The sequence below is a fragment of the Gossypium raimondii genome, chromosome 11 (assembly GCF_025698545.1).
Source record: "Gossypium raimondii isolate GPD5lz chromosome 11, ASM2569854v1, whole genome shotgun sequence".
NCBI classification, from domain to species: Eukaryota; Viridiplantae; Streptophyta; class Magnoliopsida; order Malvales; family Malvaceae; genus Gossypium; species Gossypium raimondii.
Window position 1 is genome coordinate 1,555,450 of NC_068575.1, and position 15,652 is coordinate 1,571,101.

General features: G+C 37.3%; 3 protein-coding genes across 7 annotated transcripts in view; all 3 read left to right on the top strand.

Annotated features, from left to right (window-relative positions):
- The first annotated feature begins 203 nt into the window (after window positions 1-203).
- On the top strand, window positions 204-840 carry LOC105761663 (uncharacterized). Its single transcript, XM_012579537.2, has one exon. The coding sequence runs from the start codon at window positions 270-272 to the stop codon at window positions 582-584; it is 315 nt and encodes a 104-aa protein (XP_012434991.1). The 5' UTR covers window positions 204-269; the 3' UTR covers window positions 585-840.
- A 1,764-nt stretch (window positions 841-2,604) lies between these two features.
- Window positions 2,605-3,665, top strand: LOC105801396 (putative disease resistance RPP13-like protein 1). Its single transcript, XM_052624554.1, has 4 exons — window positions 2,605-2,655; window positions 2,720-2,917; window positions 3,002-3,224; window positions 3,394-3,665. Exons 1-4 carry the CDS (start codon window positions 2,605-2,607, stop codon window positions 3,663-3,665), a joined length of 744 nt encoding a protein of 247 aa, XP_052480514.1.
- A 7,397-nt stretch (window positions 3,666-11,062) lies between these two features.
- LOC128034697 (putative disease resistance RPP13-like protein 1) overlaps window positions 11,063-15,652 on the top strand; it is a 75,400-nt gene continuing 70,810 nt past the window's right edge. For all 5 annotated transcript variants that reach the window (XM_052623499.1, XM_052623500.1, XM_052623498.1 and 2 more), the window contains exon 1: window positions 11,063-15,622. In XM_052623499.1, the coding sequence (XP_052479459.1) occupies window positions 11,222-14,608 (3,387 nt within the window). In that variant the 5' untranslated portion in view covers window positions 11,063-11,221 and the 3' untranslated portion in view covers window positions 14,609-15,622. The remainder of the gene's footprint in view (window positions 15,623-15,652) is intronic.

Below are 15,652 nucleotides of genomic sequence, written 5' to 3' on the forward strand. Positions count from 1 at the left end.
TCAGGATAATAAAATTTTTAAAAATATAGCTATGTAAATCTGTTGAATTTTGATTTTTTTCATATTTTGAATATTACATAAATTTAATTCATTCATTTAATAATAAATGGAGCATTTACATTTTTATTTTGGCTTAGGCCAAACTCTAAACGATGTCGTGTAGAGAGCATTTCTCACTATGAGGAAGCTAAGTAAATAACTAACCAAATAAAATCCCTAAAACGAGTCCCCCAAATTTATCCTTGATCTTTCAAGGCTAGGCCTCCACGATGGCTTTGACCAACATGCTCCGCCGTCGACTTTTCTTCCGGTCCTTCTCCTCCCACGACGGTCCAAGCCGGTGGACGACGCCGGGTCACCAAGAACGGCCCAATGGTTACCTCTTCAATAGGACACCACCACCACCAGGTCAATCCCGTAAATGGGAAGATTGGGAGTTGCCTTGCTACGTCACGAGCTTCCTCACCATCGTTATCCTAGGTGTCGGTCTCAACGCCAAGCCCGATCTCACTATCGAGACTTGGGCACATCAAAAAGCCCTTGAAAAACTCGCCGCCGAGGAGTCGTCATCTTCTTCTGACTGAGATGTTGTGAAACAAACTTCAATCCGGATCTGTAGGGGGTACGGATCTTTGTGAACGCTTTTGGTTTTCTGTTGATAAAATGTGTAGTTCGAATAAAAAGATGGATTCCTTTTTTTTTTCAACAGTTGAAGGGCTTGTAGCTGTTGAAATTTTATGGGTTTTTTAAATTTGATTTACCTTTTCGATGATGATGATGATGATGAAGTCGTTTGGCTTATTTGGGATCGTAATCTAATATTTACTTATCGAGTTTCAATGGATTTTCAAAAGAATTTGAAAATAAATTAGGTTTATCGGCACTAAAGTTATCCTTATAAATATTGAATATCTTAGAAAATTGTGTAGTAGCTAGTTTAGTGCTTAACTTTCTGGTCCTTTTGAGTAGGTTCTAAGAAAATTTCAGTTCTTTGCTGTCGACAAAATTTGCAATTTAAACAAAAATTGGGTTCTTTTTGGAACGGTTGAAGGGTTTGTAGTTGTTAAAATTTGATGGGTTTTTTTAGTTGGATTTACTTTCGATGATGATGAAGTCATTAGCTTGTTTCTGATCATAATCTAATGATCAGAGGAATTAGAAAATAAGTTGGGTTTATTTGCAATGTATTGATATGCTAGTGCCCTAATTCTATCTCTATAAATATGGAAGATCTTAGAAGAATTGTGCTGTAGCTAGTTTAGTGGTTAACTTGCTGGTCCTTTCAGTAGGTTCTATTTTCTGTTGATAAATGTGTTGTTCAAAGGTTTTTTTAATTGAATTTACGCTTTCTGTGATGATGATGAAGTCATTGGCTTGTTTGGGATCACAATCTGATATTTACTTATCGAGTTTCAATGGATGTTCAGAAGAATTTGGGAATAAATTGGGTGTATTGACCCTGTATTGATTTGATAAAAAAATAAATTTAATAGTTAAAATTATTTTGAAATGATTTGATAAAAAAATAAATTTAATAGTTAAAATTATTTTTTATGCAAATTAGGAATGATCATTATGCCTAAAAGAAAAGCTATATATATAACTGCAGGGACAGAAAAAATGGGAGCAATAATTTCATGGACTGGTACCTCTTTAATTTCCAGTTTCATTGTCTTTTCCCATCAACAACCATTTGGGAGGGTGCAATAATTTCATGGACTGGGACCTCTTAATAATTTCATGGAGTGGGACCTCTTTAATTTCCACTTTCATTGTCTTTTCCCAGCAATTGGGGTCCATCTTCTTTATCATAATCCAATGCCTGCCAAGTGATAGTCTGAATTGTTGGATGCTTAAAAAATATTGTGCCAACTTCTTCAACTTTCACTAATTACACAGAATCCATCTTTCTTTCTATTTTGGTCCTTGGGTTTCCATTTTCGCTTTGTTCAGTTCTCTCTTCATCTTCTTTCTTATAATTCTGTTAGTTCAAATCTCCGGTGAGAAAAATATCAAACATACGAATGGAACTTGAACAAAAAAAAATAGAATAAAGTTCCAAGGCGTGTATCAAATCACTATCTTTAAGGTTATATTCGCCTCCACCTATCTTCGGTGTGCAAATGAGTTCCAAGCAAATTAATCTCGAGGATACAATTAAGCCAATGACTATTTGCATTTTGTATTGCCGAAAATAGTTCACTACGCACTGAGCAATGTATAACAAAAACTCAATTTCTACAAAAGATTTCTGCAGTAATATTTTATAGAATAATCTAATAATATTAGAAAATGAAGTAAGGAAAGAAAGAATATTAGAATTTGTTGGTGTGTTTTCCAAATAAAATCTTATTCTTATTTATAGAAATTTTTATGTCTCTTCGTAGAAACATCTTTTACCAGTAGTTGTCTTTTTGAATAATAATGCCTTTAAAATAAACACATAATTATTCATTTAATATTATAACTATTCAAATAATATTATTTAAATAGTTATAATTTTTTCAAAAAATCAAAAAATAAAATCTTTTAATTAATTATACCCACTCATTTATAGTTATTGGAACATTATAAATATTTGAAAATGTTCCAACAAATTCCACCATGTCTGTCATTGGAAAGGCTGCTGTGTTTCTAGAGCTCTTGGAGAGGCAAGTTGCTCGACTCTACACTCAACTTTGTTGCTGATCATAAGCAACTCTGTCGGTAGCTCAAATAGTGGGAGTCCATATTGCCCGATATCCAAGCAGTTTTGGACGATGTAGAGGAGAAGCAGATCAATAACAATGGAGTGAAAAAATGGTTGGAGGATCTCCAGGACTTGGCTTACGATATTGATGACATCTTGGACAAGTTTGCTTATGAAGAGTTACGTCTCAAGCACCGAAAGACTCAAGCGCAAGCTAGCACTAGCAAGGTACGGAAACTCATTCCTACCTACTATATTGGTACTAGTTTCACTCTCACTTTTTTTCCATTTAAGAATTTCATGATTCCCAAGGTCAAAGAGATCACTGCTAGACTGAATAGTTTGACTACTCGAATGAGTAGTTTGGGGTTGAGTGAGATCTTATCTCAAGCTCTAACCTCAAAGGGAAAGCAACCCAGGCTGCAACCAACTTCTGTATTGGATGGAGTTATGGAGTATGTTGGTAGACACAAGGAGAAGACAGAAATGATTGCGTTGCTCAAAGGTGATAACTCCAATGGAGTTTGGAAAAGAGGCAATTTTACAGTCCATCACTTCTGAGTCATGTGATTACATTAACTTGGATTTACTTCAAATTAAGTTGAAGGAGAAATTGTTTGGGAAAAGATTCTTGCTTGTTTTAGATAACATTTGGAACGAGAATTATTATGATTGGACCATCTTACTGTCTCCGTTTGGAGCAGGGACCAATATCATTGTAACCACTCGTCTTCAAACTGTTTCATCTATTATGGATCCACTCAAAGCTTTTCATTTGGATCAACTATCGAACGAAGATTGTTTATCCATATTTACACAACATGCATTAAAAGTAAGAAATTTCGATGGACATCTCCGGTTTAAAGAAATTGGAGAGAAAATTGTTAGAAGGTGCAAAGGCTTACCTTTGGCTGCAAAAGCCATTGGAAGCTTGCTACGCATTGTTAAATTACATCGAGAATGGATAAACAATTGAAGATAAAATTGTTAGAAGGTGCAATGGCTTACCTTTGGCTGCAAAAGCCATCAGAAGCTTACTACGTACGGTTAAAGATCATGGAGAATGGGAAAGAATATATGTGAGTGAGATATGGGACTTACCAGAAGAACTGTGTGGCATAATTCCAGCTTTGCGTTTAAGCTACCATCACCTTCCTTCACATTTGAAATGATGCTTTGCATATCACTCCATACTTCCTAAAGGTTATGAATTTGAGAAAGAATAAATATCTTGTTATGGAGAGCAGGTTTCTTGCAACAAAAAGCTATGCCTCAAATTAAAAATCTTGGAAATCAATATTTTCAGGATTTAGTATTGAGGTCATTTTTTTTATATCTAGTAAAGATAAGTCCCGATTCGTAATGCATGACCTTATTAATAATTTTGCTCAAGTAGTTGCAGGAGATACATGCTTCAAATTGGAAGGTGATGAGCAATAGAAGTTTGTTGAAAGCTGGACTGCAAAGCAACATGAAACCAACAGCATGGTTAGCCATCGAGCTCAGTAGCATTGCTTAGTGTGCAAGGATAAAATTGGACCGAATGAACTAATCTAATTTGGTCATTTTGTTGTCATGTAATTTTGCTTAGTTCAGTTTTAACTAGCTTCCAAAGTCAGTAGGATTAAGTTTGTGATTGAATTTTGATGTAAAAGTTGGTATGTCAGCTTATCTTTGTATTTGACTTAAGCTTGTATTAGTTTAGTTTAAGTGGAAGCAGTTATATCATTAGGTAACTGTCAACTATGTTAAATTGTAACTCCAATATATATGTTTTCAAATTTTGAATAAAAACAACAAGTTGTTCAGTTACAAATTTTGCTGTGCATTCAAGTTTCATTTGCTGTTTTGCTTTGCTATTCTTTTTGCTTCGATCTTCATCGTTCCTATTTTGGAAATTTGTTCAATGCTGCTGCCATTGTTCCAACAAATGGTATCATGAGCCCGAATATTTGAGGGGCCTTTGCATTCTGTTGTGTTCAAACCAAAACCATAAGCTTAAAATTAGGAAAGGTCGAAGCATTTAAACTCAGTCTAGCAAAATGAGTTTCATTCCACCACCACCACCAGTGTTCACTGGAGAAGACTATCACATTTGGATAGTCAAAATGAAGACTTACCTCCAGGCACACGATCTCTAGAGTGTAATCGAGAATGATGCTAAACCACTTCCATTGAGAGCCAATCCCATCATTATTCAAATGAGGCAGCATGCTGAGGAGCGAGCCAATAAGCATAAGGCTATGGCCTGTCTGCAAAATGGAGTGTCTAATGTGATATTCACTCACATTATGGCCTGTGATTCACCTAAGCAGGCATGGGAGAAGCTGAAGAAGGAGTTCATGTGGATTGACAAAACAAGGCAACAACAGGTGATCAACCTCAGGAGAGACTTTGAGAATTTGAGGATGAAGGAGTCTCTGACCATCAAGTAGTACTCAGACAGAATAATGGCCATTGTCAACAGCATAAGGCTCCTGGGAGTGGACTTCACAGAGAGTAGAGTTGTTGAAAAGGTCATCACAACTCTCCCTGAGAAATTTGAGTAAAAAATCTTTTCACTTGAGGACTCGAGGGACTTGTCAGCCATTTCATTGTCTGAGCTGATAAACTCCCTGTATGCACTTGAGCAAAGGAGGGCAAATAGGCAGGAGGAGAATCCTGAAGCTGCTTTCCAGGCAAAGGCCAGTGAAGGCTCGAGTGTGGGTGCAAAAGGTAAAAAGCCTTGGCACAATAGGAGGGCCAAATCAGGAAGAGATGAAGCAAAAAGGGTGTTTCCACCATGTGTTCACTGCAAGAAGACAACACACTCAGAAAAATACTGTTGGTTTAGGCCAGACATCCAATGCAGAAAGTGCAAGCAGTTTGGCCATGTGGAAAAGGTGTGCAAGGGCAAACTAAAGGAGGCTACTCAGCAACAAGCTCGACCTGTTGAGGATTTGCAAGCTCAAGAGGAGCATGTGTTTACAGCAACCTATTTTGTTGGCACAACAAAGGCCAACAGTGGTTGGCTACTAGACAATGGCTGCTCACACTATATGGCAGTAGATGTGAAGCTGTTTAAGGACCTGGACAGAAGCTTTCACTCAAAAATCAGAATTGGAGATGGTAAGCTGATTGAGGCTAAGGGCAAGGGCAATGTGCTGGTAAACACTAGTTCAGGTAATAAGCTAATCACTTATGTGCTTTTTGTGCCTGACTTAGACCAGAACTTGCTTAGTGTAGGCCAATTAGTTGAAAAGGGCTATATATTGGTCTTTAATGATGGTTGCTTTATTGTTCAAGACATGCATGGTCAGGAGCTAGTTACAGTCTCTATGGTTGATAGGTGCTTCATGCTGGATGTTAGCCAAATGGAAAGAAATGCATACACCAGCATTGCTGATAGCACTGACTTGTGGCATAGGAGATTAGACCATGCCAATTTCAGATCCCTTGATCTGTTATATAGATTAAAACTAGTTGATGACATTTCAAAAATTAAAGTTAATGAGGCTGTTTGTGAGATTTGTCAGCTTGGTAAGCAGGCTAGATTGCCTTTTCCTGCTGATAGTGCTTGAAGAGCTCAAAATAAGCTCGAATTGGTGCACTCTGATATTTGTGGCACTATGAGAACACCTTCAATCAGTGGCAACAGGTATTTTGTCCTGTTTATAGATAATTTAACAAGGTTGTGTTGGGTCTACTTCTTGAAGTAGAAGTCAGAGGTATTTGAGGTCTTCTGCAAATTCAAGGCATATGCTGAAAATCAGTTAGGCTACAAAATTAGAGCTTTAAGGACTGATAATGGCTCAGAATATGTGAGTGAAAAATTTCAAAAGCTTTGTAACAGTGCTAGGATTCATCATCAGCTTACAACAGTTTATACTCCTTAACAGAATGGAGTTTGTAAAAGGAAAAGTAGAACTGTGCTGAACATAGCCAGGTGTCTGTTGTTTCAAAGCAAGCTTCCAAGTCGATTTTGGTGAGCGATCAACACCTCAAGATATACTGCTCAATAGGTCGCCAACTCGGCGATCAAGGATAAAACACCTTTTGAGGCTTGGCATTGAGTCAAACCAGTGGTAACACACTTGAAAGTGTTTGGCTGTGTGTTATGATCTTATTCCAGTGGAGAAGAGAACTAAGCTCGAGAGCAGGGCTACTCCAGGAATCTTTGTTGGCTATAGCAGCAACAAAAAAGGTTATAGAGTGTATGATCCTACAGCAAAGAAGGTTCTAGTCAGCAGAGATGTGAAGTTTGATGAAGAAAAGGTGTGGAACTGGAATGGTGTTAGATCAGGCATGTCTGAAATGGATCTGATGGACTTGGTTGCTGAGCCTACAGAAGAAAGACCAAATGATGATGCTATTGACGATACACCAGTGAGGGGCACCAGGATCTTAGCTGATGTCTATCAAAGGTGCAGTGTTGCTGTGATTGAGCCTTCAGATTTTGAGGAGGCTGTCAAAGATAGAAATTGGATGAAAGCTATGGAGGCTAAGTTGGAAATGATTGACAAGAATCAGACATGGGCGTTAGTGAACAGACCAGAACACAAGAAGGTCATACGTGTTAAGTGGGTGTATAGAGCCAAGTACAATGCTGATGGCTCTCTGAACAAGCACAAGGCCAAGCTTGTGGTGAAGGGCTACAGTCAGCAATATGGTGTTGACTTCTTGGAGACATTTGCTCCAGTAGCAAGACTGGACACGATCAAGCTCCTGTTTGCCTTAGCTATTCAGAAACATTGGAGGGTTCATCAATTAGATGTGAAATCAGCATTTTTGAATAGCTTTCTCAAGGAGGAGATATTCATTGAGCAACCAGATGGTTTCAAAGTTGCTGGACATGAAGATGAGGTATACAGATTGAAAAATGCCCTTTATAGTCTGAAACAGGCTCCAAGGGCCTGGTATGACAGAGTTGACACTTACCTGTCTAAACTTGGATTTGTGAAGAGTCTTAATGAACCAACCCTTTATGTTAAGAAGTCAGACCTAGAAACTTTGCTGATTGTCTCCTTGTATGTGGATGATTTGTTAGTGACAGGGAGCAAAGTTGAGCTCATTGATAAGTTCAAGGTTCAAATACAGCAAGTGTTCGAGATGACTGATTTGGGGATCATGACATACTTCCTTGGCATGGAAGTTCATCAATTTGATCGAGGTATATTCATCATCCAACAAACATATGCTTTGAAGATCCTTAGTAAATTTTGCATGTAAAACTGTAAAACAGTCAGTACACCAGTGGCTCAAGATGAAAAATTGACTAGCAGTGGTGATCTAGAAAGGGTTGATGAGAGGCACTATCGAAGCCTAGTGGGTTGCTTGCTGTATTTAACTGCAATCAGACCAGACATCATGTTTAGTGTCAGTTTGCTATCGAGGTTCATGCACTGCTATAATGAGGCTCATTTGAAGGATGCAAAGAGGGTCCTTAGATACATTAAAGGCACTGCCAACTTTGGTGTAATGTTTAAAAGTGGAAAAGAACTGAAATTAGAAGGATACTCAGACAGTGACTGAGCAAGATCCCTTGATGACATGAAGAGTACCTCTAGATACTTCTTCACACTTGGATCGGGTATGTTTTACTGGAGTTCAAAGAAGCAACAAACTATTGCTCAGTCAACAGCTTAAGCAGAGTATATTGCAGCTACAGCAGCTGTTAATCAGGCAATTTGGCTTAGGAAATTGCTTCAAGACCTTAATGAAACTCAAGCTGAAGCAACCAAAATTTGGGTGAACAATCAGTCAGCAGTTGCTATAGCTAAGAACCCTGTGTTCCATGATAAAACTAAACATTTTAAAATTAAGTTGCATTTTGTTCGAGAGGCTGAACAAACAAAAGAAGTCAGCCTTGTTCATTGTAGTTCAGGGGCACAATTGGCTGACATGCTAACTAAGCCCTTAGGAGCTGTTCGATTTGAGGCATTGAGAAGTGGAATTGGTATGTATTGCTTACATTCCAATGAGGAGTGTTGAAAGCTGGACTGCAAAGCAACATGAAACCAGCAGCATGGTTGGCCATCGAGCTCAGCAGCATTGCTTGGTGTGCAAGGATGAAATTGGATCGAATGAAGTAATCTGATTTGGTCATTTTGTTGTCATGTAATTTTGCTTAGTTCAGTTTTAACTAGCTTCCAAAGTCAGTAGGATTAAGTTTGTGATTGGATTTTGATGTAAAAGCTAGCATGTCAGCTTATCTTTGTATTTGACTTAAGCTTGTATTAGTTTAGTTTAAGTGGGAGCAGTTATATCATTAGGTAACTGTCAACTATGTTAAATTGTAACTCCAATATATATGTTTTCAAATTTTGAATAAAAACAACAAGTTGTTCAGTTACAAATTTTGCTGTGCATTCAAGTTTTATTTGTTGTTTTGTTTTGCTATTCTTTTTGCTTCGATCTTCATCGTTTCTGTTTTGAAAATTTGTTCAATGCTGCTGCCATTGTTCCAACAAAGTTCTCAAATCGCATTCGACATTCTTCTTATATTGTGAATACATATGAAACAATGAAGAAATTTGAAGCATTTTATCAAATAAACTATTTACGTACTTTTCTACCCTTAATGTTTTCTAGTAATTATTATCCGACTCCTTCCTAAGTGCATAAACAACTTCACCTCTCTTCGAGAATTAAATGTGTCTTATTGTTCGGCTGACTCTTTTCCAGAAGAGGGTTTCCCTACCAACCTCAACATACTCACCTCTCTTCAGCAACTTAACATCAGTGGTGAAGGATGCTCCAATATGGTGTCGTTTCCAGAAGAAGGATAGGAATGACACTGCATATTTCTATCACATTTATTTCCATTAAAAATTTTGAGAATTTGGAATTCATGTGCTCCAAGGGCTTTGAATACCTGACCTCTCTTCAAGAATTGCGAATCTATGATTGTCCTAAGCTCACATCTATTCCGAAAAATGATATGCTTCTCTCGCTTGAGCGTCTATCTATTCAGCGTTGCCCGTTGCTAGAAGAAGGGTGCAGTAGGGGTAAAGGATGAGAGTGGTCCAAGATTGCCTACATACCTTATGTTCAAATAGATATGAAGTGGATGGAGTGATTACAAATGAAGGGGACTCTATTTATAGTTGAGCTCTTGAAATCGAACGATACAGACTGAGTTATATCGACGAGATTAAAACCTATCTACAATTGAGAATTCTAATAGATTTAAACTCTACACAATATTATCTTTTTAGGATTTACACTATTTATCCTGGTAACTTTAGTTTTAGTGGTGTGTTTCACTGGGTTGCCAAGACTTTAAGTAGATTAGTTTTTTCATGGGTTCTACGAATCAAACCAGTTCATGTGGGTCAAATGTGCCCCATTTAATAAATTGACCTCTATAAATTATTTTGTACGCAATGATCACAAGCTTTGATCTACGACTTGTAACACTAGTAGGTCCATCTATTTTAGAGTTGCAAACACTTTAACCCACTTTGGTCCCACATAACGATTCATATGACCTTCCAATTTTACAAAAATAGTCATTTTAGTCTTTCATCTAAAATTATCTTTTTAGTCCTTAAACATGTGTTTTTTTGTCAAAACCCTCTAAAATGAATGGAAAAATTAACCCTTTTTAATTTTGTTAAAGTTGCACACACATAAATGAGATACCAATATTTAATTAACTTTTTTTAAATTTAAATGCCGACTAATCTTCTAGGTAACAATCTAAATATATGTCACAAAAAAAAAAGTTAACAAAAATTCATTCACCATTATGCCTAAAAAAACTATATAACTAATTGCATGGAGATAAGAAATGAGAGGATACAATAATTTCATGGACTGAGACCTATTTAATTTCCACTTCCATTGTCCTTTTTCCCATCAACAACCACTTGGGGTCCTTCTTTATTACAATCCAATGCGTTCCAACTCATTATTGGATGCTTAAAATCAATGCCATCAGCCGGTCCATATCAACTCCTCCATATTTATTCAAGATTAATTTAAGTTTATTTTAGGTATGTTTATATTATTTTTTAAATTTTAAAAAATATATTTATATTACATTATTTTAATATTTATATTAAAGTATTATTATATATTTAATATAAATTTATTTTTTGATATGTTTTAAATTATAAAATATATAAATATAACATAATATGAAATATTATAAATTTAAAAACGAATCAAGTCAAACTTAAACCTTAACTCTTAATATCAACTTAATTAAAAGTTTAAAATAATAGTATAAATGGTAAAATAGTAAGTGAACTAACAATACAACTACAATCTGTCTTGAATTTCAGTAGAGTTTTGATTCAGTGAATTAGACCAAGAATTTACAAATCTATATATGCTAAATACTGCAAATATTTGTGATTAAAAAATTTACAGTACTGGTGTTTGCTATATTTTGGGATAATGACCAGAAGCAAGAGAAAAGAAGAGCATCAAAATTCAAAACCAAAGGTCCCATCATTTCCATTTTTCCTTTCCCATTAAAACGCAAAGCAGCTTCTTTATCTGTACTCAACGACTTCCAACTCATTGCCAAATAGTCTGAATTCTTACATGCTTCAAGGATATTGTGCCAATTTCCTCAACTTTCTCTACTTTCGCAGATTCCATTTCCCTTTCTTTCTTTTTTGTTCCCTGACTTTCCATTTTGGCTTTGTTTATTTCTCTCTTCATCTTCTTTCTCATAATTCCACCATGTCTGTCATTGGAGAGGCTGCTCTTTCTGGGTTCTTGGACTTGTTGGTGGGCAAATCGCTTGACTCTGCACTCAACTTTGTTGCTGATCACGACCAACTCCCCCAGCAGCTCAAGCAGTGGCAGTCCATATTGCCTGATATCCAAGCAGTGTTGGACGATGCAGAGGAGAAGCAGATCAAGAACATGGGTGTGAAGAAATGGTTGGAGGATCTCCAGGACTTGGCTTACGATGTGGATGACATCTTGGACGAGTTCGCTTATGAAGAGTTACGCCTCAATCTCCAAGACACTCAAGCTCAAGCCAGACCTAGTAAGATACAGAAACTCATTCGTAGTATTTTCACTCCCACTTCTTTCCAGTTTAAGAATTCCATGATTCCCAAGGTGAAAGAGATCACTGATAGACTGACTTGTTTGACTACTCGAAGAAGTAGTTTGGGGTTGAGTGAGATTTTGTCTCAAGCTGTAACCTCCAAGGGAAAGCAACCGAGGCTGCAACCAACTTCCGTACTGGATGGAGTTGTGGAGTATGTTGGCAGGCACAAGGAGAAGACAGAAATGATTGAGTTTCTCAAAGGTGATAACTCCAACGGAGTTTCAGTCCTTTCCATCGTCGGCATGGGAGGGATGGGTAAAACAACTCTTGCTCAGCTTGTTTACAATGAGGCCACCATCAACGAGTCTTTTGATCTCAGGGCCTGGGTATGCGTTTCTGATAATTTTGATGCAATTGCTATAACAAAGGCAATTTTAGAGTCCATCACTTCTAAGTCAATTGATTACAGTAACTTGGATTTACTTCAAGTTAAGTTGAAGAAGAAGTTGTCTGGGAAAAGATTCTTGCTTGTTTTAGATGACATTTGGAACGAGAATTATAATGATTGGACCATCTTACGGTCTCCGTTTGGAGCAGGGACCCATATCATTGTAACCACTCGTCTTCAAATGGTTTCATCTATTGTGGATCCGCTCAAAGCTTTTCATTTGGATAAACTATCGGATGATGATTGTTTATCCATATTTACACAGCATGCATTAAAAGCAAGAAATTTCGATGGACATCTCCAGTTTAAAGAAATTGGAGAGAAAATTGTTAGAAGGTGCAATGGCTTACCTTTGGCTGCAAAAGCCATTGGAAGCTTGCTTCGCACGGTTAAATATCATGGAAAATGGGAAAGAATATATGAGAGTGAGATATGGAACTTACCAGAAGAGCAGTGTGGCATAATTCCAGCTTTGCGGTTAAGCTACCATCATCTTCCGTCATACTTGAAACGGTGTTTTGCATATTGCTCCATACTTCCTAAAGATTATGAATTTGGGGAAGAAGAAATTATCTTGTTATGGAGAGCAGAAGGTCTCTTGCAACAAAAAGCTATGCCTCAAATTAAAGATCTCGGAAATCAATATTTTCAAGATCTAGTGTCGAGGTCATTTTTTCAGGCATCCAGTAAAGATAAGTCCCGATTCGTAATGCATGACCTTATCAATGATTTAGCTCAAGTAGTTGCAGGGGAAATATGCTCAAAATTAGAGGGTGATAAGAAATGGAAGTTCTCAAATCGCACTCGACATTCTTCTTATCTTGTCAGTGATTATGACACAGTGAAGAAGTTTGAAGCATTTGATCAAGTGACTTCTTTACGTACTTTTCTACCCTTAAAGTTTTCTAGTGATTATCGGGTGCCTTTTTTAACTAATGTTGTTTTGGATGATTTGTTACCAAGACTTGGCTGCTTAAGGATGCTTTCTTTGAGTGGGTATTGGATCACTGAGTTGCCTGATGTTTTTGAAAATTTTAAACATCTTCGCTACTTAAATTTTTCCGGCACCCGTATCAAATGCTTACCTGATTCTTTGTGCACTCTTTACCATTTGGAAACTTTATTATTAAATTGCTGTTTCATGCTTCAAAGTTTACCTTCAAAGATGGAAAATCTTGTCAACTTGCATTATCTTGATATCAGAGGTGCGAAGTCAATAGAAAGGATTCCTTTTAGAATTGATAAGCTAACGAAACTTCAAAGGTTAACTGATTTTATAATAGGGGAAGGTGATGGTAGTTATATTAGAGGTTTGAAATATTTGTCAAACCTCAAAGGTGATTTCCGTCTTTCTGGGTTGGAGAATGTTAATGGTGAAGATGCAGGGGAAGCCAAGTTAAATGAGAAGCAGGGGATTCATCGATTGGTATTGCATTGGAGTGAAAAGTTTGAAATGGCTTCAAGGAATAAAGAAGTTGAAGAATGGGTGTTGGACTCTCTTTGTCCTCCAAAAAAGCTTGAGCAACTCGTCATTGAGAATTATGGTGGTGCAAAATTCTCTACTTGGATTGCAGATCCTTCCTTCAAAAATATGTTGTCATTGGAGCTTCGCAATTGTAAAAATTGCAAATCTCTACCATCGATTGGAAGGTTGTTGTTGTTAAAAGATCTTTCAATTAGTGGTTTGGATCAAGTACACAAGATTGGTGCTGAGTTGTTTGGAGAAAATCAATCAAATGCTTTTGCATCATTAGAGTCTCTGCGTTTTGACAACATGGTGAATTGGGAGGAGTGGGACCTATGTGAAGATGATGAGCAAGTATCGAAATTCCCCAGCCTTCGTAAGCTTTCAATTGTAAGATGTCCTGTATTGTTGGGAAGGTTGCCAACCATCCTTCAATCCTTGCAGACACTTGAAATCTATGAGTGTCAGAGACTGGTAGTTTCAATTTCAAGTTTTCCCTTGCTGTGTGAATTAAGGGTTCAAGGGTGTGAAGAATTGGTGGATGAAGGTTCTTTGTCTGTACAGAAGGTTACCTCCTTGAAAGTTGTGTCTGTTTCAAAAATTTCAAATTTTAATATTTCAGCAGAGAGGATAATGTTGAGATTTGCAAACTCCGAAACATTCGAGATCTCTGGTTGGAAGGAGCTGGGATCTTTATCGCAAATTGGGTTAAGATTAATCGGGCATCGTTTCATCGGGATTTCGAATTGTCCGCAATTGGTCTCTTTGGAAACAGAGGAGGAGAGATTGCAACTTGACAAGATTCCAGGTTCTCTGTATATAAATTTTTGTGAAAGGCTCAATAGACTACCACAAGCCTTACGTGCTTTCCCATTCATTAGAAGAATACAACTTGAAAACTGTCCAGGCTTGGTTTGTTTTGAAGAGAGTAACTTTTCTCCTGCTTTAAAAGAGCTGAGGATTGGGAATTGCGTGAATTTGCAATATAAAAAGAAAATAATAATAAGAGTATGAGTAGCAACACTTGTCTTCTTGAGCGCTTGCAAATAATCAACTGTCCATCTCTAATATGGTTATCATCAAGGGGCGATATATGCAATCGGCTTCAATGTCTCGATATTTTCCATTGTTCAAAGCTAGGTAGGTTATTTTTAAACGCCAAGTTACCCGTAATGCTTAAAAAGCTATTTATTCATGATTGTCCAGTGTTGGAATGCATAGCCCAAGACTTCCTTGAAACCACTGATCTCGAAAGCATTGTCATTGATGATGCTGAAAAAAGTAAATCATTACCGCGGGGATTAGACAAGCTCAGCCATCTTCAGGAGATTCGAATAAATTTGTGTCCGAATATGGTTTCATTTGAAGAAAGTGTGTTGCCCACCACAAATCTCAGAGTTTTCGCAATTGAGAATTGTGGAAATTTTGGAGTCCTTCCCAAGTGCATCAACAACTTCACCTCTCTTCGAGAATTAAAAGTGTCTTATTGTTCGGCTGATTCCTTTCCAGAAGAGGGTTTCCCTGCCAACCTCACATCACTTGCAATCTCAAACGCACCCGAAATTTATACATCACTTGTTCAATGGGGATTTTATAGACTCACCTCTCTTCAAAAACTCAACATCAGCGGTGAAGGATGCTCACGTGTGGTGTCATTTCCAGAAGAAGCGATAGGAGTGATGCTGCCTCCTTCTCTCACCGATATCAGCATCCATAGATTTGAAAATTTGGAATTCATGTGCTCCAAGGGCTTACAACACCTCACCTCTCTTCAACAATTGGGCATCTATGATTGTCCTAAGCTCGCCTCTCTTCCAGAAAAAGATATGCTTCTCTCGCTTGAGCGTCTATTTATTTGGCGTTGCCCGTTGCTAGAAGAAGGGTGCAGTAGGGGTAAAGGACGAGAGTGGTCCAAGATTTCCCACATACCTTTTGTTAAAATTGATTTTAAAACAGTCATCCCGAGGGAATTAAATTGAAAGTTAAGCAGCAAAATCTGGTATCGATTTCTCCACACTCAAACCACAGGTGTGAAACGCATTTTAAACATTTATAAAT

Coding starts and splice junctions, on each gene's coding strand:
- LOC105801396 (XM_052624554.1), top strand. CDS start 2,605: ATGTCTGTCATTGGAAAGGCTGCTGTGTTTCTAGAGCTCTTGGAGAGG. Junction 2,656..2,719: donor TAGAGCTCTTGGAGAGGCAA/GTTGCTCGACTC, acceptor TAGCTCAAATAG/TGGGAGTCCATATTGCCCGA. Junction 2,918..3,001: donor CGCAAGCTAGCACTAGCAAG/GTACGGAAACTC, acceptor ATGATTCCCAAG/GTCAAAGAGATCACTGCTAG.
- LOC105761663 (XM_012579537.2), top strand. CDS start 270: ATGGCTTTGACCAACATGCTCCGCCGTCGACTTTTCTTCCGGTCCTTC.